The sequence below is a fragment of the Sinocyclocheilus anshuiensis genome, unplaced genomic scaffold, assembly GCF_001515605.1.
Source record: "Sinocyclocheilus anshuiensis isolate Anshui unplaced genomic scaffold, SAMN03320099.WGS_v1.1 scaffold1910, whole genome shotgun sequence".
NCBI classification, from domain to species: Eukaryota; Metazoa; Chordata; class Actinopteri; order Cypriniformes; family Cyprinidae; genus Sinocyclocheilus; species Sinocyclocheilus anshuiensis.
The window spans coordinates 555,008-581,566 of NW_015546013.1; the positions used below are offsets into that span (position 1 = coordinate 555,008).

Below are 26,559 nucleotides of genomic sequence, written 5' to 3' on the forward strand. Positions count from 1 at the left end.
AAACTTCACATGCCTATCATCATGGCAACAGCAGCCTAGATATGTGTCAGATAATACACACAAACTTCACTATACACACACTTCAGTAAAGACAAATCACAATGAAATGTTTTAATATCTCAAGTGTTTCTCCTAGATTAAAAAGAGAGCAAATTTAGATTTATGCTTAAAGGGACAGTTCACCTCCAAATTAAAAATCCTGTCACCATGCTGTTTTTAACCTGGATGACTTTCTTTCTTACATAAAACGCAAAGCAAAGCAGTTAAGCCGAATGACAATCTCAGTCACCATTCACTTTCATTGTAAGCAAAAAAATGCAATGTGAGTGAATGGTGACTAAAACTATCATTATGTCCAACATCTGCTTTGTGTACCACAGCAGAAAGAATGCCATAGGAGTTTGAACGAGAGTAAATGATGACAGAATACTCATTTTAAAAATAATTGTGCTTTTAATAACCCTGATTTTTCTCCTAAGTAAAAAGATCTAATCTCACACGTGTCTCCTTTAGAGTTTCTCAAAGTGCAACGTTCTCAAATATTTCTCATCAAATTCTTCCAGGACTTAATTATTTGAGCTATGCTATTCATTTCTAATTCTAAACTCATATCTCGAGCAATGCTCTCCATCTAATTTCAGGAAAAACATCTGCGGCAAACTTAAAAAACATAAACCAAAGGACTTTTTAATGAAAGTTCAGGAGGTGCATGTTCAGATAACTCTCTTTCTACCGTCATCCACCTCCACTTCTGTTTCTACTCACGTCTATTAAAGCATTCATTACACTGTAAAAACAATTCTGTAGTTTTTACAAAATAATTTTGGCAGCTGTGGTTGCCAGAATAATTTTGTAAAAAATACAGAAAAACTGTAAACACATTTACGGCCAAAAACGGTAAATTGTACAGTACAAAACTGTAATTTACAAACAAGAAAATTTGAATGTAAACCAGTAAATTCAACAATGCACACTGCTATTAAAATCTGTTTTGTACCTTTAACATAATGACAACCACCATAATAATGCAGGTGGTAAAAGAGAAAGCCACATGAAGAATCAAAGCTCATCACAAGTAGATTCGCCACAAGCAGAAGTATATACTAATATAAAGAAGGTGCACAGAGTCATTCATGCAAACAAAACACCATCATGGTAACACACATGATACTTAAATAATGCATTAAACTTTAATTAAACAACAGAAGATGTAACATAAAGCCCAAATATACATAACTAATAACAAAAACTATTTAAAAAACATGATTATTTAAACAAAATACTTTCAAATAAAATTTTACAGTTAAAATTACACTTATTTTTTACAGTGTAATTAAGAAGTCCAGAATATCTATTTAGAGCTTGAGTTGGGTATTGAGCCCTCCATCATGGTCAACAAGCCAAATGTGTTTACCTTAATCTCACTCAAGGATAAAAACCTGAACATGCGGAAATCTCAAAGCTGTAAAAAGAGCAATAAAACGATCATGTGGTCGAATACACTGTCTCTAAGGAGCAGGCCGGCTCGATGCTGTAGTGTAAGGAACACAGGTATAGCTTCCATCAGCACATGAGCAGGTGATAAAATCACTCCTCCGTCACTTTTTACAGAATACAGCATTTAATAGGAACCGAATAGAGACGGTTCAATTATTATCATGTGTGTACCAGAATTAATTAAGAACTTGGGGCAGAGAGAGAGAGAGAGAGCAGAGAGAGAGAGATCAGAGAGAGAGAGAGAGAGAGAGAGAGATCAGAGTGAGAGAGAGAGAGAGAGAGAGAAATAAGAGAGAGAGAGAGAGAGAGGTGAGAGAGCCAAGGTGGTGGCGGAGTGTGTTCTGATGTCAGGAGCTCTACAGCGAGCGGGGTTCAGTTCATGTTAGGTGTGCACACACTCTCGGAAATAAAGGTTCCAGCCCTTAAGGAGAACCTTCAAGTTCCACCAAGAACTTTTTGTGCTCGAGCTCGTCAGAAAAACATCTACTGGTGCTTTAAGGATCTGGCGAACCTTTAATATTACGCGAATAACTTAATTCAACTTAATTCATGTTTCTTGAGTGTTAGAATACCATCAATGTTAAAGAACCCAGAAACAATGCTGTCATATGAAGAACCTGTAATCTCTCAACTTTTAGCCTATAGAGTAATGTCAAGAACGTTTAGCCTTTTCAAGATTTCTATAGAGTGAAAAAAAGATTGTTATAAGCGAATAAAATAATAAAAAAACATTATATTTATATATATATATATATATTAGTGCTGTCAAACGATTAATCGCTAGTGCTATCAAACAATTAATCGCAAATAATCGCATCCAAAATAAAAGTTTTTGTTTACATAATATGTGTGTATACTGTGTATATTTGTTATGTATATATAAATACACACACATGCAGTATATATTTTGAAAATATTTCCATGTATATATTTATATTCATATAATTGATATTATATATCAATATTTTAAATGTATAAATATAACATTTTTCTTAAATAGATACATACATGTGTATTTATATATGCATAATAAATATTCACAGTACACACACATATTATATAAATAAAAACTTTTATTTTGGATGCTATTAATCGCGATTAATCGATTTGACATCACAAATTTTTATTATATATATATATATATATACACACACACAATACAAACTAATGCACATATCTGAAGAATCTGTAATGTCAAGAACTTTATGTATCTCCAAAGAAGTAGGAAAGAGATCTTTACTAAACTTTTACATTCATGCATTTAGCAGATGCTTTTATCCAACAAAAACTTACAGTGCATTCAAGGATTACAGATTCACGCATTAGGTTCAGATTGACTGTCTTTGCCTGCATATAAATGACTTGCTACCAGAAAACAGATGACATTATATAATATTCCACATGGACAGACAGAGAGAAAGTCCAAAGTGCTGTGCGTTTTGAAACTGCCCATCTGAGCATGGAAATTCTGATATCTGTCTCTCTTGTGTATATAACACCATAGCCATTCTCTGAGGGACCGGCCCACACACACACACACACCTCATCACCATGGAACACTGACCCAGAATTCCCGGTGCTCTTGATCAGATCAGCACGGTGCGAGCGCTATCCACAATGACACTCCGTAGAGATGCTAGAGGTGAAGGGAGAGAGAGAAAGAGCCTGGATGTTGTTCACATGCAAACCTCCCAGCATGCCCTACATGAGGCGGTGTCACGAAATTACCAATAAAATATACAAGTCTGCGTTTCTTAAACTGAACAACAATCATTTATATTATGCAATTCATTTTAACATCACAATAGTTTGTTGTAGTTTGCACAAACCATTTAAATAGACCACAAGAGTGTGTTGCACGATGCCTCTGTAGGGTCTCACAAGCTCATGTTTGAAAAACTATGTCAGTATTGTAATGAAGAGGAAAGGCAAGGAGGGGTGTGTTAGACACATAAGAAAGAGAGCAAGGGAAATGTATTGCAAGATATAAAACAGTGTCTCTTTTGTTTATCGTGTTGCAATTTTCTTTATTCTGAACTGATTTTGGAAGGAAATCTGTGCAATTTTTTACATGTTCCAATGAGGTAAATACGTTCTTATCGATAGCTGAAAGCGCAATCAGATTACTCAAAATATTTTATAAACAAGGTCAAAGGATGTGTAAAAGTTTGGGAACGGTGAGCATTTTAATTCTGCTGATATTTCTGTAGAGTGCTGCGGGCGCAGTTTCAGTGTAGGCCTGGCTATAAGCCGTTCAAAGACAACCCCACTGAGCTTTGGGACTTATACAGATCTGTAGGTCTGTTACTATGTAGAATAGTGAAATGATGAATCCGTGCACTCAGCCTTACTGCAGCCACTGCCCTCTAGTGGCACTTCCAGGCCTTGCAAGGCAACTAAACTGCAGAGCTGGTCGTATACAGCACATGGAGACTTCATGCAATAATAACCTTGCGTCTTAAAGGAACAATGCAAACGTCTATTTTTAAATGATCAGTGTGCTATAAATACAGCGAAAGGGAACGGATATGGTAAAACACTGAGGCGAATCGGTGAAACAGAAAGGGGCAGAAAGAGTCAGAAGGTCAGAGGACAGTCAATACGTTATTATTTACCCATAATCTCACTGGGTTAAGAAGAGGACACGTTTGTGCATGTGGGAATAATGGTGAATATAGAAATTCAAATATTTAGAATTAGAACTAAACAGATTATTGTTGAACCCCTTTTATAATACTAAAAACGTATAAATGTATCTGACTAGCTCAACAGTTCACGTAATAAAATAGTATCAATATAAGCGAGTTTGGGGTGGGACTATCTAGCAATTCTGTCTCACATTTCCGGTTGGTGACACTAGTGGCGCCAAATTACTAACTTAATTTTAGTGTTTTTTAAGACAAATCATTTCTCTGTACACATCTTAATCACCACACATTAGGTTGAGTATAGTTTTATTAAGACTTATAATACAGAAATAGTAAAGCTTAAAAACATATTTTAAAAATGTCAACAGCAGCAAAAGCAAGAGGAGAAACCTTTTTGTTCGTGCTTATCGTATGTGCTAAAGACATTCAAGTGAGCTACAAATCACATACAGGACAGCACACGCTAGAACACTTGGGGAAAATACACAGTTTCTCTCAGCCTGATTCAAACTCAACTTTTAAAGGTGCACTCAGTAATTTTCCCTTACTTATAAATGAGTTGTACTTTGAGAAATATGTTAAAAATCATCATATGAGATAAAGATTCATATTGGTAGTCTAAAGAAATCACTACTTTTAATCAGCAAGGACACATTACAGTGAATTTTTCTTTTCATAATTCATGAATACTGAAAAAACGTTTCACCATTTCCAAAAAAACTAAAAATTAAGCAGCAAAATTGTTTTCAGCACTGATAATAATACTAATAAATGTTTCTTGCGCAGCAAATCAGCATATTAGAATGATTTCTGAAGGATCATGTGACACTGAAGAATGGAGTAATGATATTGAAAATTCAGCTTTGCATCACAGAAATAAATTATATTTGAATATATATTCAAATAGAAAACAGTTGTTTTAAATTGTCATAATATTTCATATTACTACTACTTTATTCTGTATTTTTGATCAAATAATTGCAGCCTTGATGAGCATAAGAGACATCTTTAAAACAACACAAACCTTTGAACTTTCAAAAAAATGTAATCATGGATGTTGGCAAACATTTCTACACTGGCACTAAGAAGTGAGAACTTCAACACCAGAATAAGGGAAACAAATATTACTGAGTGGACCTTAAATTCATTCAAACTCTTCTGAACATTTACTCTTCTGAAGTGAGTATACTGAAATTGAATTGAACTGAGTTTTTATAATGATGCACTGAAAGCGTTCATTAATAATAAAGGTCCAGATTGACTGTTCTATGTAACATACACACATTACACAAACACACACCAGTGCATCACTCATGACAGCACTGTCATGAGTGCTGTCTACATTACATGTCAATCAAAGGTTTTCAGCATAATTGTGTAAAATTAACATGAAACAGATCTAGGATCAGTCTGTTTTTTTCAACATATGATAAATAATATTAAAGTAGGACTAAGGATCACAATTCCAAACCGCAAGAATTAAACACAACTATCCCAAAGGAAACTACACTGAACAAAATTATAAACGCAACACTTTTGTTTTTGCCCCCATTTTTCATGAGCTGAACACAAAAGGTCTCAGAGAACTAGAAATACTCTTCTGGCATTAAAGAGACCATCAGAAAAAATATAATACTCAGCCTTTGACATAAAACTCTTATATTTCAAACTCTATTTCTTATTAAACGTCTTTTAAAATGACAACTGCAACTGTTCCCTTTAACTCATACATTTCTGTGACTGTAAAAAAAAAAATGTTGCCGTTTCATTCATATCCCATTCTCTTTGTTAGGTTTATTTTGGTTGTGTGTATTTGTTGTATGCCTATGGAAAATATGGAGAATTATTTTTGTCAAGCTTGTTTCCCTTGTACAGCTCATTCTCAAATAAAGCATATGGGGGGGGGGACCTATTGGACCAAACCTATTGACTAGCTTAACCAGCTTCACCAGAAAGATCACCTGGACCAGCATGGGAAGAGACCTTGACCAGCTGGTTTAAGACATCCCTGGTTGCACTACATTAGTTAATATGTCAAAAATGGCCTGTTGAAGTGTTGGAAATATTCACTGATTAATATCTTCTCTTATTTCATCTGCAGCAGCAACTGAGCAATGAGTTATTTGTTGCTATGAACACATTTGAACTCAATAAATAAGAGATACAAAGAATAGCAGTGTGTTTGCATTCAGTCGCAAACAGCTGATCAATCACAGGATGATGTTAATTTCTACATTGATTTAATTAGGATGTTGAAAAGTTGCAATGACCTAATAGCATTCAATATCTCTCGTATTTGAATCCATTTAAGCCATTTATCATCTAGATCCACTCACATAATGACATGACTTTCCCAGGCTGTTCGGCAGTCGTGAGCACGTGCTAATTTTACCACCGGCTGACTCTTAAGAAACTAATGCTAAACTCTGCTGTGATGTTGCAAATTGGAATGTAATGTCGCCATAGTAACACGTTCACTTCTTTTTCAGGTACATGTGAAACTAGCCAACGTGACTGTAAACAACTTGCACTGACTTGTTCTAAAAGATTGTTTTAAAAATAGTACCGCTCTGGCTGAACACTTAAGAAAGAAAGGCAGTGAAATGTTAAAGATGGTTAAGTTTACTCAAAGGATTGGTACTAATACAAATCAGACATGTTAGCTTGGTTTCAAAACCTAGCGAGTTGCCTTTGTTTTAGTCACATTTAAAGGGATAGTTCACCCAAAAATGAATATTCTGTCACTTACTCGCACCCCACTTATTCCAAACCTGCATGAGTTTCTTTCTTCTGTTCAACACAAAAGAAGATATTTTGAAGAATGTTGTTAACCAAACAGCTGCTGGCAGCCATTGAGTTCCATAGTAGGAAAAAACACTATGGAAGTCAATAGGGAACAGAAAGAGTTTGATTACCCACATTCTTCAAAATATCTTCTTTTCTGTTCAGCAGATGGTTTGGAACAACATGAGAGTGAGTAAATTATGACAGAATTTTCATTTTTTTGGTGAACTATCCCTTTAAGGCAACACCGCATGTGTCCTTCACAGGTTTTTATTTCAGTTAGGATGATGTCTAAGTAGATGGCAGACAGTGAGGCACCTTACTAGGGTTTGAAATAGAGCTACTGTGTGAATTCAAAGGCAGTGTTGTCGTGAAACATCAAAAATTAAGATTTTTAATCTGACTGAAAACACAGCAAGGAGACGCTAGGATTTCCCCCTTGGGGAAAGTATTCTATGCTAGGCATTAGCGACTATACATTTAAAAATCTAACTCGAAGAAGACGACTTGGATCGCTGAACAATCCAGTCTGAAGTTAAATTTACATCCACTGTGGACTCCTTCGAACATTTTCCGTACCTTTTTACATTCTTGCATCTTTTTAAGCCTCAGACTCTGATTGGTCAGTGGTCACACTGCCGTTCTGCTCTCCCACAACCGATTGGTCCTGGGTATTTGTAACTCCGCCCACAGTAAATGTTGGCCCGTCTCCCTCCCTGACAGATTCTGAATCGGTGGACTTCCCCGTTTGCTCAGTCAGATTAGGCCCCTCCCATTTCTCTTCATCAAGCCGACTGGAAATCGACCAATAGAGATGAGCGTCCAAACGGGCGGTAGCCAATGCCAGCTCTCTCGCAGAACAGGAGGGCGTGTTCACCTTTAAAAGATCATAAACAACTTTAGGTAGTGTATTTAAAGCATTTATCTTATTCCTCATTCTGTGAATGATAGCTAAAACACATAAATCCTGCTCAATTTGATTGCATCGGTCCTTTTACATACATTTAAGTATTTTGTACATTTACACTCGCATATATTTTAAAAATAAATAAATAAATAAAATGTCTAAATATTAATTTAAAGAGTAAAAACAACTAATTATCTAAACTATTTTGAAATATAAATATTGACTAATTATCACAATATTATTTATTTAGAAAATGTAATAAAAATATCTATATATAAATATGAATAAAAAAATATTAACTACATGTAACAACAGTATTTCTTTAAATAAATTAAAATGGTTTATTAATTAAATAAAATTAAATCTAATTATATCTAATTGTCTAAACATATTTTATAAATATTAACTAATGATCACAATATTATTTATTTATTTACTTATTTATTCATTCATTCATTTAAATGGTTTATTGTAGATTTATACAAAAATACTCTTTGGCCAAAGGATAGAAAGTGAGAATGTGATTGCATAAGTAGTTTGATTTCTTCTGGTGATGTGTATTTATGACTCATCCAAAACTACAGCAACACCTAATGCAGAATTTTTGATCGATTACGCACATAAAAACCCATAAGTAAAAAGAGAAATCTCTGATTTTGCTCTATAATAAAGTGCTGGTCAGCCTTGCACAGACTACAGAACTAGCTAATGGTTTCAACATAAATTATTTAATTGAAAACTGTATATTTGTACACACATATTTGTTACACCACATAAAAATATTTAAATGTAAATATTAATTTAATCAAATTAAATATTACCTAAATATCACAATATTATTTCCTTTTTTAATATAATATAAAATTGTTTATTGTAGCTTTATACAAAAATGCTGTTTGGCCAAAGTACAGAAAGTAAGTAGTCTGACTTTTTCTGGTGATGTACAATCATGACTCATCCAAAACTACTGCAACACCTAAAGCAACTTGAATCAGAATTTTTGATGGATTATGCACATAAAATCCAAAAAGTAAAGATAGATATCTCTGGTTCTGCTTTATAATAAAGTGCTGGTCAGCCTTGCACAGACAGATGATTATTACAGAGACTCTGAAGCTAATACGGTGGTATCAACATATATTACTTAACTGAAAATTTTGCAAGGGATTTAGGGGAAAACTACATGAGAGATGATGCAAACTGCAAAATGAAACCCAGATATGGGGATCCAGCTACTTACCAAACAACTAAATGCATGCAAATGAAGTTTAGCATCATTACACTCTTAAAAAAAAAAAAAAAAAAGGTTTCATAGCAATAGATTTTTGGTTCCCCAAAGAACATTTCAGTGAACAGTTCTTAAAACAACTGTTTTTTTTTTTTAGTGCAGAGAACATTTTATCCTATAATCTAAAGAACCTTTTCCACTATAAAGAACCTTTTGTGGAACGTAAAAGTTCTGTGTTCTTCATGGAGCCATAGATGCCAATAAAGAACTTAATTTTTAAAAGTGTAAACTAAAATATTTGACCGAAGAACCACAAATTGTCCAATTAGAAATACCTATTGTACACCACATACCTCAAATGTGTGGTGAAAAGCCCCATAATCCACGTCAAAAAATCCCTCGGCCAGAGACATCATGGGACTAAACCTGTGACCCCATAACAGTTCTTCAGCCAGGTAAGAGCTCCGCGCCTGACAGGTCATTCCTGTAGATCAGAATATATCCGTCGACTACTAAACACAGATCAATACAACCCATTTCGCATGATAAACTGAGTATTAGTGTATGTACCTGTAGCTTCTACCATCCCCTCCAAGATGACCACAATCTCAAAGTCCTCTTTCTCCAGCTGACCTTGTGACATGTCCCAGAACGGAGAGCGGACATCGATCTCGTGAGAGATCACCAACGGAGACACCAGGAAGAGACGATCGTCCCCCGTCTCGAAACCCACACTGATATCCGTCTGATCCAGCGGAATAAACTCACCTAAAGAGAAAGACAACAAAACAAATGGTTCTGATAAGAGAATGTTCACGCCATGTCTTTGTATGATATAAACAGCAGGTGGCGCCAATTCATCAGTAACTAGGTGTATGTGAGGCTGCTTATGTTGCAGATGAGTCTGTGTGAGGCTGGTGAGTGCTGTCTTACCCTCCTGGGTCTGTTTGGATTTAATAAGTTTGGCTCTCATGTTGGCGCCCACAATGTGGGAGGATCTCAAGTCCCCGACACGAAACATCAAACAGAGCATGTCATCCCGCAATGAGATGACAGCATTACGAGAGAACACCAATGTCTCGGCACGCTTATTCGGCTGGGAGATCTTCACAAACATGCAACCAACCTAGTGAGAGAAGCAGAGAAAGAAACTATGTGATTTTTACTTTTTCTGAGTGCTGCTCAGAGATGTTGTTTACATAATATAAAAAAAAAATTTTTAAAAATAAAACAAAGATTATTGGAGTATTTTTTTCCCCATTTTTCCATTTTCCATTACATTTTTTACCATTTCTTTGTAAATATTTGTGAAATTTACTAGTGAATTTCTGAGTGAAAATTGTTTCTACAATTATTTTCAGTCTATTTATTAATATTTCAAATGAGCAGTTTTTATTTAAATTTTTGTTAAAGTTTTATTAACGTGCTTTTGTCATTTTTTTTATATTACTATTTAGCTTTAATTATTTAAGATTTAGTCATTTTAGTATATCAACCCTACACCAATTTTTTTCAGTCTAACTGAAATAAAATAGGTTGAAGTTTATCTCGGATCTATTTTAAATTGCTGATAAATTAAAAACAACAAAAAAAAAGCAAAGAAACAGTAACGCATTTAAGAAAGACTGAAATAGTATTTTCAAGTAAAACATATTCCAATAGCATTTGTTTTATTTACAAATCATTAAAAAATCATTTAAGTGTCTTTTTTTTAACATTGTTTAGCTACATCAGTTTTATTTCAATTAACGATTTTTTATAGTTTTAATTATAGTTGTAAGAGTAATAAGTTATTTGTTTCTTTATGTGAAATTAATAATTGTGTGGATTATGCAATTGTTAAATAATTGCAATAAAGTAATTTAATTAGTTTCTTATAATACTGTAAAATGATGGTGGCATCGTTTTCAGCAAATGACTGTTAGTTTTTGTCATGCAAGATTGGAGCGATACAGAACATTTTCCAGATAATTTTGTTATTAATCTTTACCTAAAACAAAGTTACTATCGGACAACCATTCAAGTCTATCGGATGCCATTCGAGTTCAAATCATGTTCACATATTAAGAAAAAGCATTAACTATGTAATTCTGGATGGACCGCTATCACAATAGTTAAAGTCAAAATGTACTAAAGCTATAGGATTTTTTTTTAATTTGTATCATTTGGCAGGTGAAAATTTGGTGACTTGGGAAAAAAAACAGCACAACAAACCACATGATTTGAGGACAATTAGGAATGATATGTAAAAGTTTATAAAGTTTAATATACTAAATAAAGATTAATACTTAATTCAAATCTCTAACCCCAAATATGAGCAATAGTACTAGTGATGTTTGCCTTCACATACCCCACTAATTAAAAAGAAAGTGAGACATATGAGGACAATTAATTTAATCTGTTAATCTGGGTTTAGAAAAGCAAATACTAGAGGACGTGGCATTTAGAGAGCGTGTGTGAGCGTGTGTGTGTGTGTGTGTGTGTGTGTGTGTGTGAGAAACGTAGCCCCTGGGGGCAACATTTAAACCAGGACATAGAGATATAAATGAACTCATCATAACCATAAAAATACATCAAAATAGGCCAGAAAAGAGATTGCAAAGGGGGTTGAATTTGGCAAATGCAACAGAATTAGAAAACGAGAAAAGGAAAGCCAGACACACATCTGTGCTCCAAAATGCATGACTCCTTTGCTCTTGGTTATGGATGATATAACTCAGTAAAGCACAGATCAACAAACCAAAGCCACGTGCAATGAAAAGACACTGCTTTTCCAGACCACATCATACATGGGAATCATGCGGCACTTTCTGCAAAAAGAGTGCAAATAGTACTTCAAATGTACCTCAAAACAATTATTTGCTTTTTCAACAAATGGGAAATAAAAAGAGCTGCTTAACCTTCACAAAATCATCAACCTCAGAGTCAGGAGGTGAACTAAATATTATATGTGCTATAAATTTCTATTTCTTTCGCAACCCTGTTACCAAAATCTGAGACATGCACCCATCTGTGATTTTGTTATTTTCTAAAATAATACAGAATACAGGTCAAATAAACAAAATTAAGTAATAAAAAAAATCAAAATAACAGTGTTTCAAAATTAAGGGGAAAAATTATGTATATACAGTACACGCACATAGGGACTAGAAGGTTTTACCAAATATATACTAATGTCATAAAAATAATATAATATTATTAATAATAATATTTAAAAAATAATATTGTTGATAAAAATGTCAAAATAATACAGTTGCAAAATTAAGATAAAATTACAGAATGTATTTTGTCATTTTTTATAAATTATTACATATACGTTGTGTTAGCAGCACAATAGTGGGTTCGATTCCCAGGGAATACACACACTGGTAAAAAATGTATAACCTGAATGCACTGTAAGACATTCATAATTATAATAATTAATTATTTATTTAAAATGTATATATATATATACAGTATATATGATACTTTCTACAAAAAGAGTGCAAATAGTACCTAAAATTGTATTTGTAATAAATAATGTTAAGTATTGATATTAATAATATTAAATTATACTAATATTAATAATATAAAGATAACCTAATATTATTAAAATAAAATTTGTTTGTTGTTCTTCTTATAATGGCTGGGCTTGATTAATGGAGTCAACATTAAAATTTTGTATAAAAATTTTGAAAATATAATTCTTAGATTGCACAGCAAAAACACGAGATTTGTGATTCTTTATCTTTTTTAAAAAGCAATTGGACGCCAAAGTGTGCCATATTTTTGTGGAAGGTGGCCTGTGTTTGATCTTACCATGAATGCATTGACCATAGATCCCAGTATGGCCTGTAGTAGGAGTAACATGGTGCCCACTGGACACTGGTCAGTGATGACACGGTGACCGTAGCCAATGGTTGTCTCCGTTTCAATGGAGAAAAGAAACGCAGAGATGAATCCATTAACATTATTCACACATGGAGTCCACGCCTCGTCCTCCAAATGATCCAGATCCCCCCTGCCATAAGAAAGAGGAAGGGAGAGAGATCATCCAACAGCAACAGAGATGTTTTGTTTGTGAAAACGTGTCCTTGTCTTTTTTTAAATCACACAGTCTCCTTTAGTAAATTGGCTCTTGCATCTTACAGCGCAAAGAGGAGCGCTTGTTCTCAAGTGTCCACCCACACAGATTAATTGTGTTCATATCTAAGTGTGGACGACACAAATGCACTGCAGCTATGAGCAGAAAACTTTTTTTTGCCTTCAAAAATAGAATCTTATGATTTAAAAGGTTAAAAGACACAAAACTGTGCGTTTGTGTATGTTATTCATACCTGCAGTATGCAATGAGGTACCATATTGCTCCAAAGAAGAGCCAGGTGACTGCATACGCCATGACAAAGACCAGCAGAGAGCAGCGCCAGTTCAGATCCACCAGAGTGGTGAAGATATCCGTCAGGTATCGGTACGTCTTGCGCATGTTACCGTGCTGCACATTACAGCGGCCGTTCTTCTCCACATAGCGCTGCCTCTTACGCCTGCTGCGCCCTGGAGAGAAACACCGAAAAATTCGAGTGTGTAAAAAAGGACACAAAAAGTAGGCAAACACCGTCACTGAGCAGCTTACCACAATCCATACCAAAAAACTGACAAGAAGTAAAACTGAGTGAGACGCATTCAAAAACTAAGAAACGGCTACATTTATAAGCAGAAGAACAGTGACACTGTGCTCCTGTAGAGGTGTTAGAGAAGTAGGTCAGTCTGTTTCATTACAGGTAAGCAGAACAAAATCTTTGACAGCCACCGACTCCTACATCATCTAAAGTAATTGAGTCTTACCCCATCCAAACCTGCCCCTCTCTTGCCCCGCCCCCTGAAGTTTCTTCCTGGGCTGACTGGCTTGTGCCTCCCTCGCAGCCATCTTGGCCTGGAAGGACATGCTGTTATTGGTCGGTGGCTGTGTGGGCGGGGCTGTCTCCGTGGTTACGACGTGCCCCAGCTCCTCAAATGTGTTCTGAACATCCGTGGGCGGAGCATCCTTTGGGGCCTCCTCCACAGGCTCCTCCCCTTTCTCTGGAACTGGGAGGGACAGGGATTCAGGGCACGAGGAGAAGCCGGTGTTGTCCAGTGCCATTGTGTGTGTGTGTGTGTGTGTGTAAGTAATAAGTGAATTTGTGTGTGGTAACAATGTTTCTCAGTGCCTTATTCTCAGTTGCAGTGTTTCATTTGTGCCTTTGTTTGATTTCTGTGAAAAAGACAGTGAGAGAGACACAGATAGACACTGATAAAATCGAAAAAGACCTAATTAACAAGTTTTACCAATGGGCTGACAGTTTTATAACATCCTCTGATGACATTCTCAGAATATCAAAGTAATTTGCAACCACCCAAAATGGAAAGGGCTTTATTTCACTGCTGATTATTGCTAAGCGTTCATTTTAACCTTGCCTTTCATTCACTGCCGCCGTTATGCATTAAGCATCCAATTAACTGCCTGAAATTAACTTAAGTAGATTACATTGATGACTTCATGCAATTCAACCTTTAAAAAAAAACATTTTCCATATCAAACACACAGCTGATGAAGGTCGTTTCAATACACAGTCAAACATCCGAGAAGGGCTCTTAGAAAAACACACAAACCCAAAGAGCAGACTGATATACGGATGTCTAACTTGACTTGAATTAACCTCCGGGTTCAAGAGCTAAACACATTTTCAGAAGAAAGTGAAAAGGCAGCTAGAGGATTTAGGCTCACTTAATCCACAGCTCTGATGCCCACACACATACAAAATGTACCCAGAAATGGGCAACCGTCCACGTGATACTAAACATACAGGTCTGAGTTTCCCAAAAGCATGGTAAGCCTAAGCAGATCGTAGAAACCATTGCCACCAACTGTCTCTACAATATACTTAGGCTTACGATGCTTTTGAGAACGCAGATGAGTACAATTAAAGGATTGTTTGAGGTTCAAAAGGAGTGAAGATCCAAGCCAAAGATGCTGCTGATTGCCACAGACAGTAATTGTGATTTGTTTCATTGTGTTTACTGTAATGTACTTACAATGGAGGTCTATGGGACAAGACAGTCTATAAATGTGCAGTCTGTGAAAGCCCATATTCATTGTTTCATAAAAATGCGTGCTATAAGAGCTATAAAGCTGTCTAAATCGTGCTGTGGGATTACTTATCAAGGCTGATTCTGGTAGGTGCATTTTTTTTCTATGTAAACAGTCTATCTCTGCTATATTTTCAATGCAGAATTCACTGCCTTGAAAAGTCATGACAGGAGAAAAGTGGATGTAATGTTGAAAACACAATGGTAGTAAGGGATCTTAGTCTAATCTCATGTTAAGCATTATATAATAAATGTATGGGGCCACAGTTTCAAAACAGCATTTTGACATTTTTCCTGGTGCAAAGTTCCATAGATTTCCATTGTAACTGAACTAAAAAAAACCTACTATCTACTAAGATAACTAAAACTGAAATAGAAATTAATAAAAAATAAATAAAAAAAAAGTGTCAAACACACCACAAAATTGTAAAAACTTTAAAGTTAAACTTTAAAAATAAATTGAAAATTGAAAATATTAAAATTAAATAAAAAACTATTCAAAATAATAATAAAAAACATAATAGTATCTCAGGGATACTAAAATAAGTGTCCATAGAGGAAACAATAAATAAATAAATAAATAGTTTCCAACTAGTTTCCAAGACAACATTTCTCAATTTCATTTAGTTCAACTTGATGTAATTAAATATAACTAAATCTGAAATTATTAATAATTAAAAAAAATGTATATTGAATTAAAAAATTTTTTAAAAACTATACAGCCATGTTAAAAAATAATGAAAAGGACAAAAATACTCCACACAAAATACTATTTAACTAAACTAAAATAAAAACAAAAACAAAGCACAACTTGGTGAGTTTAAGCATCCTGACCATTGCAACTGTCGCAAACAAGGCCATCAGTGCCTTTTCGTGTTCGGGAAACCTGTCTGAAAAGAGTTATTTTCACAATGCCTCATACTGCCCCAGAAATCACACAATCAGCTTTAACTTACAAGCCAAAACATTCCATAAACAACACAATACGCACAACACAAAAACCTCGATCCTCTCAGAAAGATAAACAAAGCCAGTCACAGTTCCCCGTGTCATCATAGCAAAAAAAAAAAAAAAACAGGGGTCTAAAATCACATATCACATCACCATTGATTCATCTATAATGGCATATTTCACTGCTACATCATCTCTACAGTACGGTAACATCTGTCTGACTGAGTCTGATCCTGTTTGCAGTGTTTACACAGGGTGCGAAGTCCGGTGAGACGCTATATTTAGCTCTGATAGTCAGGCTGTAGTAATCACGCCCACTCAAAGATTGATCATGATCTGCCTTCTTGGTCTGGGCCACATTTAGACTCGTGAATCTTTCATGGATTGAGTGGATCTGTGTGAAGACATGCTCATGTGTTCAATGCAAAATACTAGAGTAACGTTACAGAGCTGGAATACAGGATTGTCAAAAGAGACTGGATATTGCAGACTGCCATGGGGCACACAATCTCACACACACACACACACACACACACACACACACACAGAGAGAAATATCTGTGTGAAGACATGCTCATGTGTTCAATGCAAAATACTAGAGTAACGTTACAGAGCTGGAATACAGGATTGTCAAAAGAGACTGGATATCGCAGACTGCCATGGGGCACACAATCTCACACACACACACACACACACACACACACAGAGAGAAATCAATCCTACTTGAATTAGACTGAATGGAGCAGGTAGCACAGATGAAAAATGACCTGCATTGTGGACAAACCTGCTGGGTGTGTGTATATAACACACAATAAACAGTAAAATAGTACCCTATTTTTTGATATACCATGCTAGGCCTACATAATTAATACTGCAAAGTAAAACGTGAAAGTAAAATGTAGAAAAAGTGTGTGTACATCCATGTATTTGTTTTTGTCTCTGTTTTTCGGTCTGTTTGTGTGGGTGGTTTGTTCACAGTCCTGATGGAAAGTGGGATTGTCATGTTTTCTAATTTTGGTCTTTTGGGAGAAAAGAGTGTCAGATGTGACACCAAGCTGCAATTACACACATATATGTTCTCACACACACACACCATCAGATACTAGATACTAATACTACTTGTGTATAACAATTAGTACACAGCATATTAAACATCTTTAACTTTTTACTTAATTAAAAAAAAAAAAAAATGCATGCATCATAAAAACACTGCTTTGGGATCATTATTAAATAATTTTCAATCTTAATAAATGTTAATAAACATTATATATAGCCTAATATGTGTGTGTGTGTGTGTGTGTGTATATATATATATATACACGTATATATTAGTGCTGTCAAATGATTAATCTCGATTAATCACATCCAAAATAACAGTTTTTGTTTACATAATATATGTATGTGTACTGTGTATATTTATTATGTATATATAAATACACATACAGTATATATATTGAAAATATTTACATGTATATACATTTTTATTCTTATATTTTATATTATATATAAATATATTTAATATAAATATATTTTTCTTAAATATTTACATGCACGTGTTTGTATTTATATATACATAATACATATATTACGTAAACAAAACCCTTTATTTTGGATGCGATTAATCGTATATATATATATATATATATATATATATTCCACTCTCTTATGCTTAAAATACTTTTAACATATTTTACATACTTTTTTTTAATATAATAACAATTTTATGCAATTAATTATTCAAAAGTTTTCTATTTATGTATTATTGTTGTTGTTCTCCTTTTTGTTAGCCTACATTTAATTTTTCAGTTCCAATCGGTATTTAAAAATTTCAAATACTTGCAAGCAATCATGCAATCACATAAAGCAAGAAACCAAAAGGGGCAATAACCATATAATGCATGCACATTTACTGATGTTTTACTAATTACATGTCTTGATCAGCAAATAAATATCAGCCAGTGTTATGTAGTAGCGTACAACTAAGCCTACCTGCCACTGAGGCGTTCTCCAGCACGTTAACTTCAGCGTTTTAAACACTTGAGATCTTCAACAGCCCTGCGGGTTTGTTAGTCCAAATCTCTCATGTTGGGCTCTTCGATCAGACTCATACCGGCGATGATGATGAGGATGATGATGATGATGTTGTTGGTGATGTTGGTCTACAGCGGGTGGGAACAGCGACGCAGCATCACTTCAGCATCATTTCACCTCCAGGAAACAAAAGAGAGCCAGCCAATCCACTCGGAGCGAAAAGGACCTTGTGAAATATTAATCGAAACGCAATCTCTTTCCACCGCGGAGAGTCTCCTGATTAAAATGGAGGCGATCTGACTGTCAGGATGGATGAGAGATTGGAGAGCGAAGCGAAGCGGCGTGATTCACCGGCTCTGCGCAGGTGTTCGTCTGCGTGCGTGCGTGTGTGTGTGTGTCTGAGAGAGAGAGAGAGAGAGAGAGAGAGAGAGAGAGAAGGGGAGAAGAGGCAGAAAGCGTAAAGAATTGGGCAATTAGAGGTGGGATGGAGAAGGAGGAGAGGGGAGGAGAAGAGGGGGTGGAGATGAGGTCAATGTCTCAAAAATATCTCTCACACATCATAAAAACATGAGCCACCATAATGATTTACTTAAAATATACTACATAAATATATTTCATACATTTAATATATAATATTTTTATTTTTAAATTATTTTAATGCAACCAAATTGATGAATACATATTTTATTCATAAATGTATAACAGCAATATGATGTAATATAATATTATAAAATATAATATTCAAATGTCATGAGGAAAATGATACAAGAGAAAACTTTACATCACCTTCTTAAGAAATTATACTGCAATTGTCATTTAAAACCTGAAGCATGATATATTTTTGTGTTGTTAAATAACAGTGCTTGTTAGTTAAAATGAGCTTTAGGAATGCAATTTGATTAGGTTTAATCTGGTAGATTAATTAGCGAGCAATTGTGTTTAATGATGAAATGCCAATTTATTTGCTAGTGGGAGATCATTGCAGCAGCCTATTGTGTGTTGCATATATTTACACACACACACACATTTACATTATATTTAGTAATTTAGAAGACGCTTTTATCCAAAGCGACTTACAAATGATGACAATAGAAGCAATCAAAACCAACAAAAGAGCAATAATATGTAAATAATAATAATATGTATGCTGTGACAAGTCTTGGTTAGTCTAATGCAGTATATGTAGCAAGTTTTTTTTATAATAAATAAAAAGAAAACAAGTAGACAGAACAGAAAAAGAATAGAGAACGCTAGTGTTAGAGGATTGATTTTTTTTCTTCAAACATACACACAAAATTATTTTAAAAATAGTATTAAAAATATATAATGCACATAGCAAACAAACACACAGTTTAAGGAAAATATAATGCCCTCTGCTGGCAAATGTGTTCCACATTCTCAACCATATTCTGAAAACTGTAAATATAAAAAAATGAATATTGTATTATATAGTATAAGAGTATGTAGCATTTATAGTAATAGTGTACTGAAGTGGGCTAATGTGTATCTTTATTGTCAAAACCATGTTTCACGCATCATCCATCCTAATAAGGAAGTCAGATGCATGTCCAAATACATTAAAAAAAAATTGCAATTAAAGGGAATTTATCATGCCTTATGGTTAAGCATCTGCAGGTTGCATCTTAAGAACTCAAGAGCTACTAAAAATACAACCCCTCTGTCACCACGCCGTCTTTACACAAGAATCTTGAGTAGTTGCAGGGTTGCAATTAGTCTCCCGAGAGCTTTCTTTAATGGGGAAGTTGATATATGACAAATAAATGCGAATTTGGTTGAGCTAAATCTTTTAATATTTTAATGATAGCCATACAGTCTGTTTAACAATCAAACCAGTTTACCCAAACTGAGACTAGAGGCTCTGCGAGTGGTAACATCATTTGTGAGCTTGTCATAGGACATGCATCTCCACACAGTGCAGAATGTAGGACAAGTGAAAATACGTTTTTTATATATATATCCCGCTGATGGCAGTTTTGTTCAGTAACTCTTTGTCCATGTCAGTAGCAGTTAGGAACAGAATGTGTTCTATCTGACCCCTAGAAAAAATGTCCTTGTAAAGATCCTGTTAGAATTTCTATATCCAATGAAATAAGCTGTGACTGTGCTGAAGGCAAAATTATGCACAGCAAAAGACATTTTGTTGGCAAAATATCATTTTCTTTAACTAAAATCTGTTTTGTAAAAATAATCATCACACATACCATAGAAGACGGCGGTCATGGCTTTACTGAATCTTCCAGACACCTAATACAACTTGAGTATAAACTCCAGCTCACAGCCTGAACAAGAACAATGACATTAATACTAATCTAGGCAGAATGGCAAGAAAACAGAAACAGATGCTCCTGCAACAGCAATGTGCCAAAACCACACATTTATTCAAACTATTAGTTGTACTGTTAAGCTTTGCCCAGGTAAAATTAGGCACCTTATATTTAAAACAGATCGTTTTACTGCTGGTAAAATTCTGTGAAGTCATTCGGGTATGTTTGAAATGGAATAATGCTGCATATTTTGCAGTATAAACTGCGTAATGCCTACTGTGTATAACAGTATGCCACGCTAAAGGTTTTTGTTGCATGAGCTCATGACTAATATGTATATTTTGCTTTTTTATCTTTTGCAGGTTGATCAAATTATGATTGAAGATACATCACCTAAAAATGAAAATATGCTGAAAATGTACTCACCCTCGGATCATCCAGGATGTAGATGAGTTTGTTTCTTAATGGAAACAGATTGGGAGAAATGGAGCATTTCATCACTTGCTCAGCAGTGGATCCTCTGCAGTGAATGGGTGCCGTCAGAATGAAACAGCTGATAAAAGCATTGCAATAATCCACAAGTAACACACACCACTCCACTCCATCAATTAACATCTTGTGAAGTGAAATGCTATGGATTTGTAATAAACAAAACCATGAATGTGTTTTAACCATCACTTCTAGCCAAAATATATCCGTAAGTCCACAATCCATTATAAAGCTTCCTCTAGTGAAAAAGTCCATCTTGTTGTCCTCTCACATCAAAACCCACCCACATATTTGCTCAGAACTCTTTTGGACTGTTTTGGCTTGTAAACAGTGCACATTTCTCTCCTGATTCAGATGAAGCGACTTTATCACTGGAGAAAGCAATATTATGGATAGAGGACTTTACCAATAGTTTAAATGTCTATTACAATGTTATTACATTATCATTATGACTTTATTACAAAATTGCAGCTTTTTGAGTCACAAGATGTTAATTGATGGAATTTTTCCAAATCTGTTCCAAAAAACAAACTCATCTACATCTTGGACGGCCTAAATTTGAGTAAATTTAGATTAGAACTATTCCTTTAATCTGGGTATTGTATGCATACAGAAAAACAACATACTGTGCACAGCATACATAGTGCACACTAAAAATAGTAGTGTGCATTAGTAATGGTAGTATGACATTCTGAACATACCCTCAGGACTTTTAAATCTGTCAAGCTTTTAGATTTCATTTGCTCTTCTTTGAGCACTGTATTATCTGATTTGCAAAACGATGTGTGTCTTTGTGTTTGGAGTGTTTGACTACTTGAGTTTCGAATTGGTAGTTTTGAAACATCTTGATTAAATGAGTTGTGTGTTTCTTTATTCTGGTAGTGGATCATGTAAGTTGATTGAGTTTTGTCTGGGTTTGATTAAGCCGTATCGCTGAAAGCTAACGAGTTGCTTTCATGTTCTGCTCCTGTTTGGCCATCTGGATGCGTCTGAGATCAAACAGTCACAGGCTGGGCAGGGAATGGACATCTAATGAGGACAAGAACATCTTACAAAGGTTGTCCATTTAACACTGTCATATTACCTTTTTTTCCACGGAAAGAGAGTTTATTTTTGGTCTGGGATCTGCGCGGAGTGTTTTTGTGTTCAGTTACCCCTCTGGTTGGTTGGTTGCTGTCCGATTTCCTGGTCTTCAAGCATTGACGAGAGAGGACTGCAGGGACTGTTTAACTCTGCCACTGACCTGGAAGAGATCGTCAGACAATGAAAACACTCTTCTGTCTGTAAATACACAATTTTACACAATGCATTAAGTGCTAGCAAACGAAAGACATATTGTATTACTGGTTTCTGAAGACCTCTGCTGGAAAGACTGTTTTTAAATGTGATGTAGGTGAGCATGTGAGGTGTTTGTCTTTATGTATACCTAAAATACCTATATTACAATATATTCATAAATACTCGTACATAAACACAGTTTAAGCTGTCAGTATTATGAATCTGAATTTTAACGTTTAAAGGAATGATTCCGGTGAAATACAAGTTAACAGCATAAATAACTTATAGGCAAGCTTACAACGATTGCTTCATGAGTACATTTCGATCAACACATTTACAAACTAAAATACAAGTCTAAATTATTTTCTATTGTAAACAGCAGCATGCTGAACTTAGAATATTAAAGCTAGAACACTTTCATTCTCATTTTAGTCCTTATGTTGTGTTCCAGTCATTTTTATTTTTCTTGGAAATGCTAGTTAATGTTTTTGACTGAAAATTTTTTTTTTAATAATTTTTGGGGGTGAAAAATGACATTTTTTGGTGAAAAATGACAGCCTACAAAAATTGCTTATAAATTATGCTATATTACCAATTTTTTTTTGATTGATTATTATTGAATTCAACGTTTTTTAACAACTTGTTTTCTTTCAATTAGGACAGGCTTTGTATTTCATTTTTGAACTAATTGACTGAAGGCCTCATTGATTTGAGCTTATGCACCTCAGTTTTTCAGTGAAGCATTATTTGTGGGTAATTTTGGCCATGTTCACTCAAAAACCGAGGTGCATAAATTCAGATCAGTAATCAGTTCCTAAAAGTAATACAAAACCTGCTATTTGAATAATAAACAAGTTGACAAAAAGATTGAATCCAAGATTTGGTGATAATCCAGCATAATGAAAGATTTGCAACCAATCTTTAAAATGCTGGGCGTTTTTGACCTGGTAACACAAAATTAGGTAAAGCACAGCACAAGGGTTAGTGATGGATTGCATGGTTTAAAATATTGTATGATTTTAATGTTTAACGTTTATACTTAAAATAGGATCTGGTCCTTTTGTAAACAGCATTTCAGATGTGAACATGGTCAGTTTTTGCATTTGCAGCAGGTGCTGGACATTGGCGACAGGCTTATCATTCCCAATGAGTACACAGAGGAGAAGAAGACCTCAGGGATTTGATGGAAGCAGCTGGTTGCCAGAGCAACGGCAGGACCGATATCCAGGACAGGAACCTTTTGGGCCGAATTAAAGTTTTTTCTTATGCATGTGCGTACATCATTAGCATTTCTCAATATTTAGACTGACATTTTTAAAAGCAAATCTAGTATGTTTCTGTTTTAACTGTTAAAGTGATACTAAGAATATAAAATTCTATTCCAGATATTACTCACTTGATAGTGTCATGAATTGAAATGCATTGCTCTGTGAGTAATTTGTTGTTGTTGTTGTGAGTGGGTTTCAGGTCCATTCTTTCCGATCAAACCAAATAAACAGATGCCACTGTGGAAGAGAAACAATGTAATGATGTTAAAAAATTGCACCAGAATCCACCATGACAGGCAGGATCCTGAATAAATATTTGAGCATAAATGGCTCAGTCTCAGTCTGATATAAAAGGATTTCCAGTCAAGAATAACCATAGACAATTGGATATTATGCACTATATGCATGTGGAAAAAATGCATTTGCTGGCTTGGAAGCGTCACTCTTGAAGACCTACCATTAAAGTTGAACTACATTCATTACCTCACCATGGCAACAGGGCAGAAAAATAATGTTTCTGAATAAAAATTATCACTAAAAAAAGATTGCATCATCATCACAAGCTCTTGGATATAAAAAGATGTCCAACTTTATCCACATACAGTGTATTAGGGTGGTTTATAGCAAATCTTAACTGCTTGATTGCTTGTATTGTCAAAAATGTAAACGATATTTTTGCAAAGCTCTCTATAATCTAGTAAACACATCATCTAGGACCAGCAAAACCAGGGAAAAGGAGGCATAAAGGCCATCTCCATATCCTGGGCATTACTCCATATACATCTATCTTGTATATGGATCTTGCTGTTTTATGAGGTACATGCACAAAAACGCTCACGCAAGAAGCCAAGCTAGCAGTATTTTATAGCATCATACCTATAAATAAATATCTTGTAATGGAATCAGCTTACCATTTTATATCAGGATTGTTTCATTTGTAATCGACTCGATGTGGACTGTACTTCCACATCTCTGCCGGTCGCCTTATTGATCCTCTGTAATGTAATACACCTCTGTAATTCTCTGTCCCTAAATCATACAGGAATATATGAGGCTGTGTTTCAGATATTAACAGTGACGGCCACTTGAAGAGAAGCTCTCAATGAGGATGATTGATTTATAGGTAGTACTCCACCAGAGCCTTAAAAGCCCACCTTTCGATATGCTGAAACACAGTCCTAACCCCAGCGCTGGGTTCCTGCTGGCCCGCGGGACTTTCTCCAGCAGGCGCAGTCACTTCGCCAGCTCTCCCCGGGCACTGCTGTGCACCCGTATGCAGGCACAAGCTAGCTCTGTGCTCCCTGAGAGAATCCCTATCAGACACAGAGAGACGCTCTTTATGTCTTAATGGAGGACAAGTCTGTTAGCGCAAGGCCAGCGTGCATGCGTGGGCTCTTCACTGCTGTCACCCGAGCACAAATCAAATGAATGGAGAGACTGTTAGAGAGGCGCTGAGCTGGCGTTTAGTTTTTACCTCAAAGCGGCTTCAAGTTTTTGTTGATTGTAGAAGTGCATTTAGATGAATAGTGTAAAGAGGATGAAGCCATTTCATGTCAGCATTTTTTTGCTGTTGTTGTTTAATGATTTAAGTAGCTTGTAGGCCTACAATATTACTACATTTATACTACCTGAACCTGCATTTATCTGATCTAAAATACATTGAAAACAGTAATATTGTGAGATGTTATTACAATTTAAAATAACTTTTTTTCTATTTGAATATATTTAAAATGTATTCCTGTGATGCAAAGCTGAATTTTCAGCAACATTACTCCAGTCTTCAGAGTCACATGACCCTTCAGAAATCATTCTAATCTGCTGATTTGCTGCTCAATAAACATTTATTATTTTTATTTTATTTATTATCAATGTTGAAAACAGTTGTGCTGCTTAATATTTGAGTGCACACCATACATTTTTTTTTTTCAGGATTCTTAAACAAATAGAAAGCTCAAAAGAACAGCATTAATTTAAAATAGTAATCAATTATCTATTATGTCTTTACTGTGACTTTTGATCAATTTAATGCATCCTTGCTGAATAAATCCCCGATCCCAGACTTGTAAAGCAATACTCACCCCTAATGCCACTCCAAACCTCCAGTAGCCTATGACCTTTTCTCTGTGAAACACAAAAGAAATTTACATATAAAGATGTACTCAGGGGTCAAAAAGCTTCTGAAGTTCAACCAGTTGCATTTAATATAAATTTAAACTATAATAAATTTACTTGCAAATAACATGCAATTAAGTGTTTGTAAACATTACTTAAAATTAAATTTTAATTAAAGTTTTTTGGGTGTTAGTATCAATATGTTAGTCTTAAGGTTATCTATAAGGCAGTGTGCTCCAAAACACCACCGCACCGCACACACACTCTGCTCCGGTCCAGAGACACGATAGCACAGAGCGGATCACATGCGCGAGTCGGCGCAGACCACAAAATATATCAGAGCGATTTGAATTCTACACAGAATGTTATATTTTATAGCAATATGGATGAGATTGTGGCTGGCATACCATGTCAAATGCGGTTTTATGGAGCTCAACGGCTCTAGCCCAAGCTGTGATATAAACGAACGCTATTGGCTATTTTAAAAAGGGGCGGGGCTGCTTGATATGTCCCGCCCTGTCTTCCTGTTTCAGTTAAAATGACGTCAACACAGAGTAACGCTGCCTGTTTCTAAGCATTTCAGGGGACCTTTAAGTACATTATTTCCTCAATAAGTATCCCTTTTAAAAGTATGCTTAAGTATATTTGTTTTTCACAAAGGTGGTTCTTTAAAATACAGACCCATAATGCACGTAATGAAGTTATGAATGATTTACGGTCTAAATATAAACTGAATCAAGCCTATTCCTAAACTAAAGGCTGTTTTGTATTTTGCAGCATCCCTGGATAAAGCAGGCCAGCCATCACTGAGAGCAATGTTGCAGACTAAACTCACTAAAGGAGGATTCTTTGGACTGAACTGTGGCATTTTGCCAAACTTCATGAAAGTTACTCCTGCTGTTAGCAGTTGTGGACAAGTACACAAAGACAGGGCTAGGAATTTCAAAATAAGAGTCACTTACTGTCTGTGTCCTTTTCC

General features: G+C 35.1%; 1 protein-coding gene across 5 annotated transcripts; it reads right to left on the reverse strand.

The window, feature by feature from the left end:
• Positions 1-7,482: 7,482 nt before the first annotated feature.
• On the reverse strand, positions 7,483-18,506 carry kcnj9 (potassium inwardly rectifying channel subfamily J member 9). Of its 5 annotated transcripts, XM_016499519.1 has the most exons (9): positions 16,158-16,172; positions 16,001-16,056; positions 13,886-14,291; positions 13,381-13,594; positions 12,863-13,064; positions 9,998-10,190; positions 9,635-9,832; positions 9,418-9,548; positions 7,483-7,806 (listed from the first exon to the last, which is right to left on the reverse strand). In XM_016499519.1, exons 3-9 carry the CDS (start codon positions 14,178-14,180, stop codon positions 7,531-7,533), a joined length of 1,509 nt encoding a protein of 502 aa, XP_016355005.1. In that variant the 5' UTR covers positions 14,181-14,291; positions 16,001-16,056; positions 16,158-16,172; the 3' UTR covers positions 7,483-7,530. The 5 variants fall into 5 exon arrangements, with proteins under 5 accessions (XP_016355005.1, XP_016355007.1, XP_016355004.1 ...); XM_016499521.1 differs by lacking the exons at positions 16,001-16,056; positions 16,158-16,172 and adding an exon at positions 18,107-18,506; XM_016499518.1 differs by lacking the exon at positions 16,001-16,056 and having other exon boundaries at positions 16,158-16,242.
• Between the last annotated feature and the right edge of the window lie 8,053 nt (positions 18,507-26,559).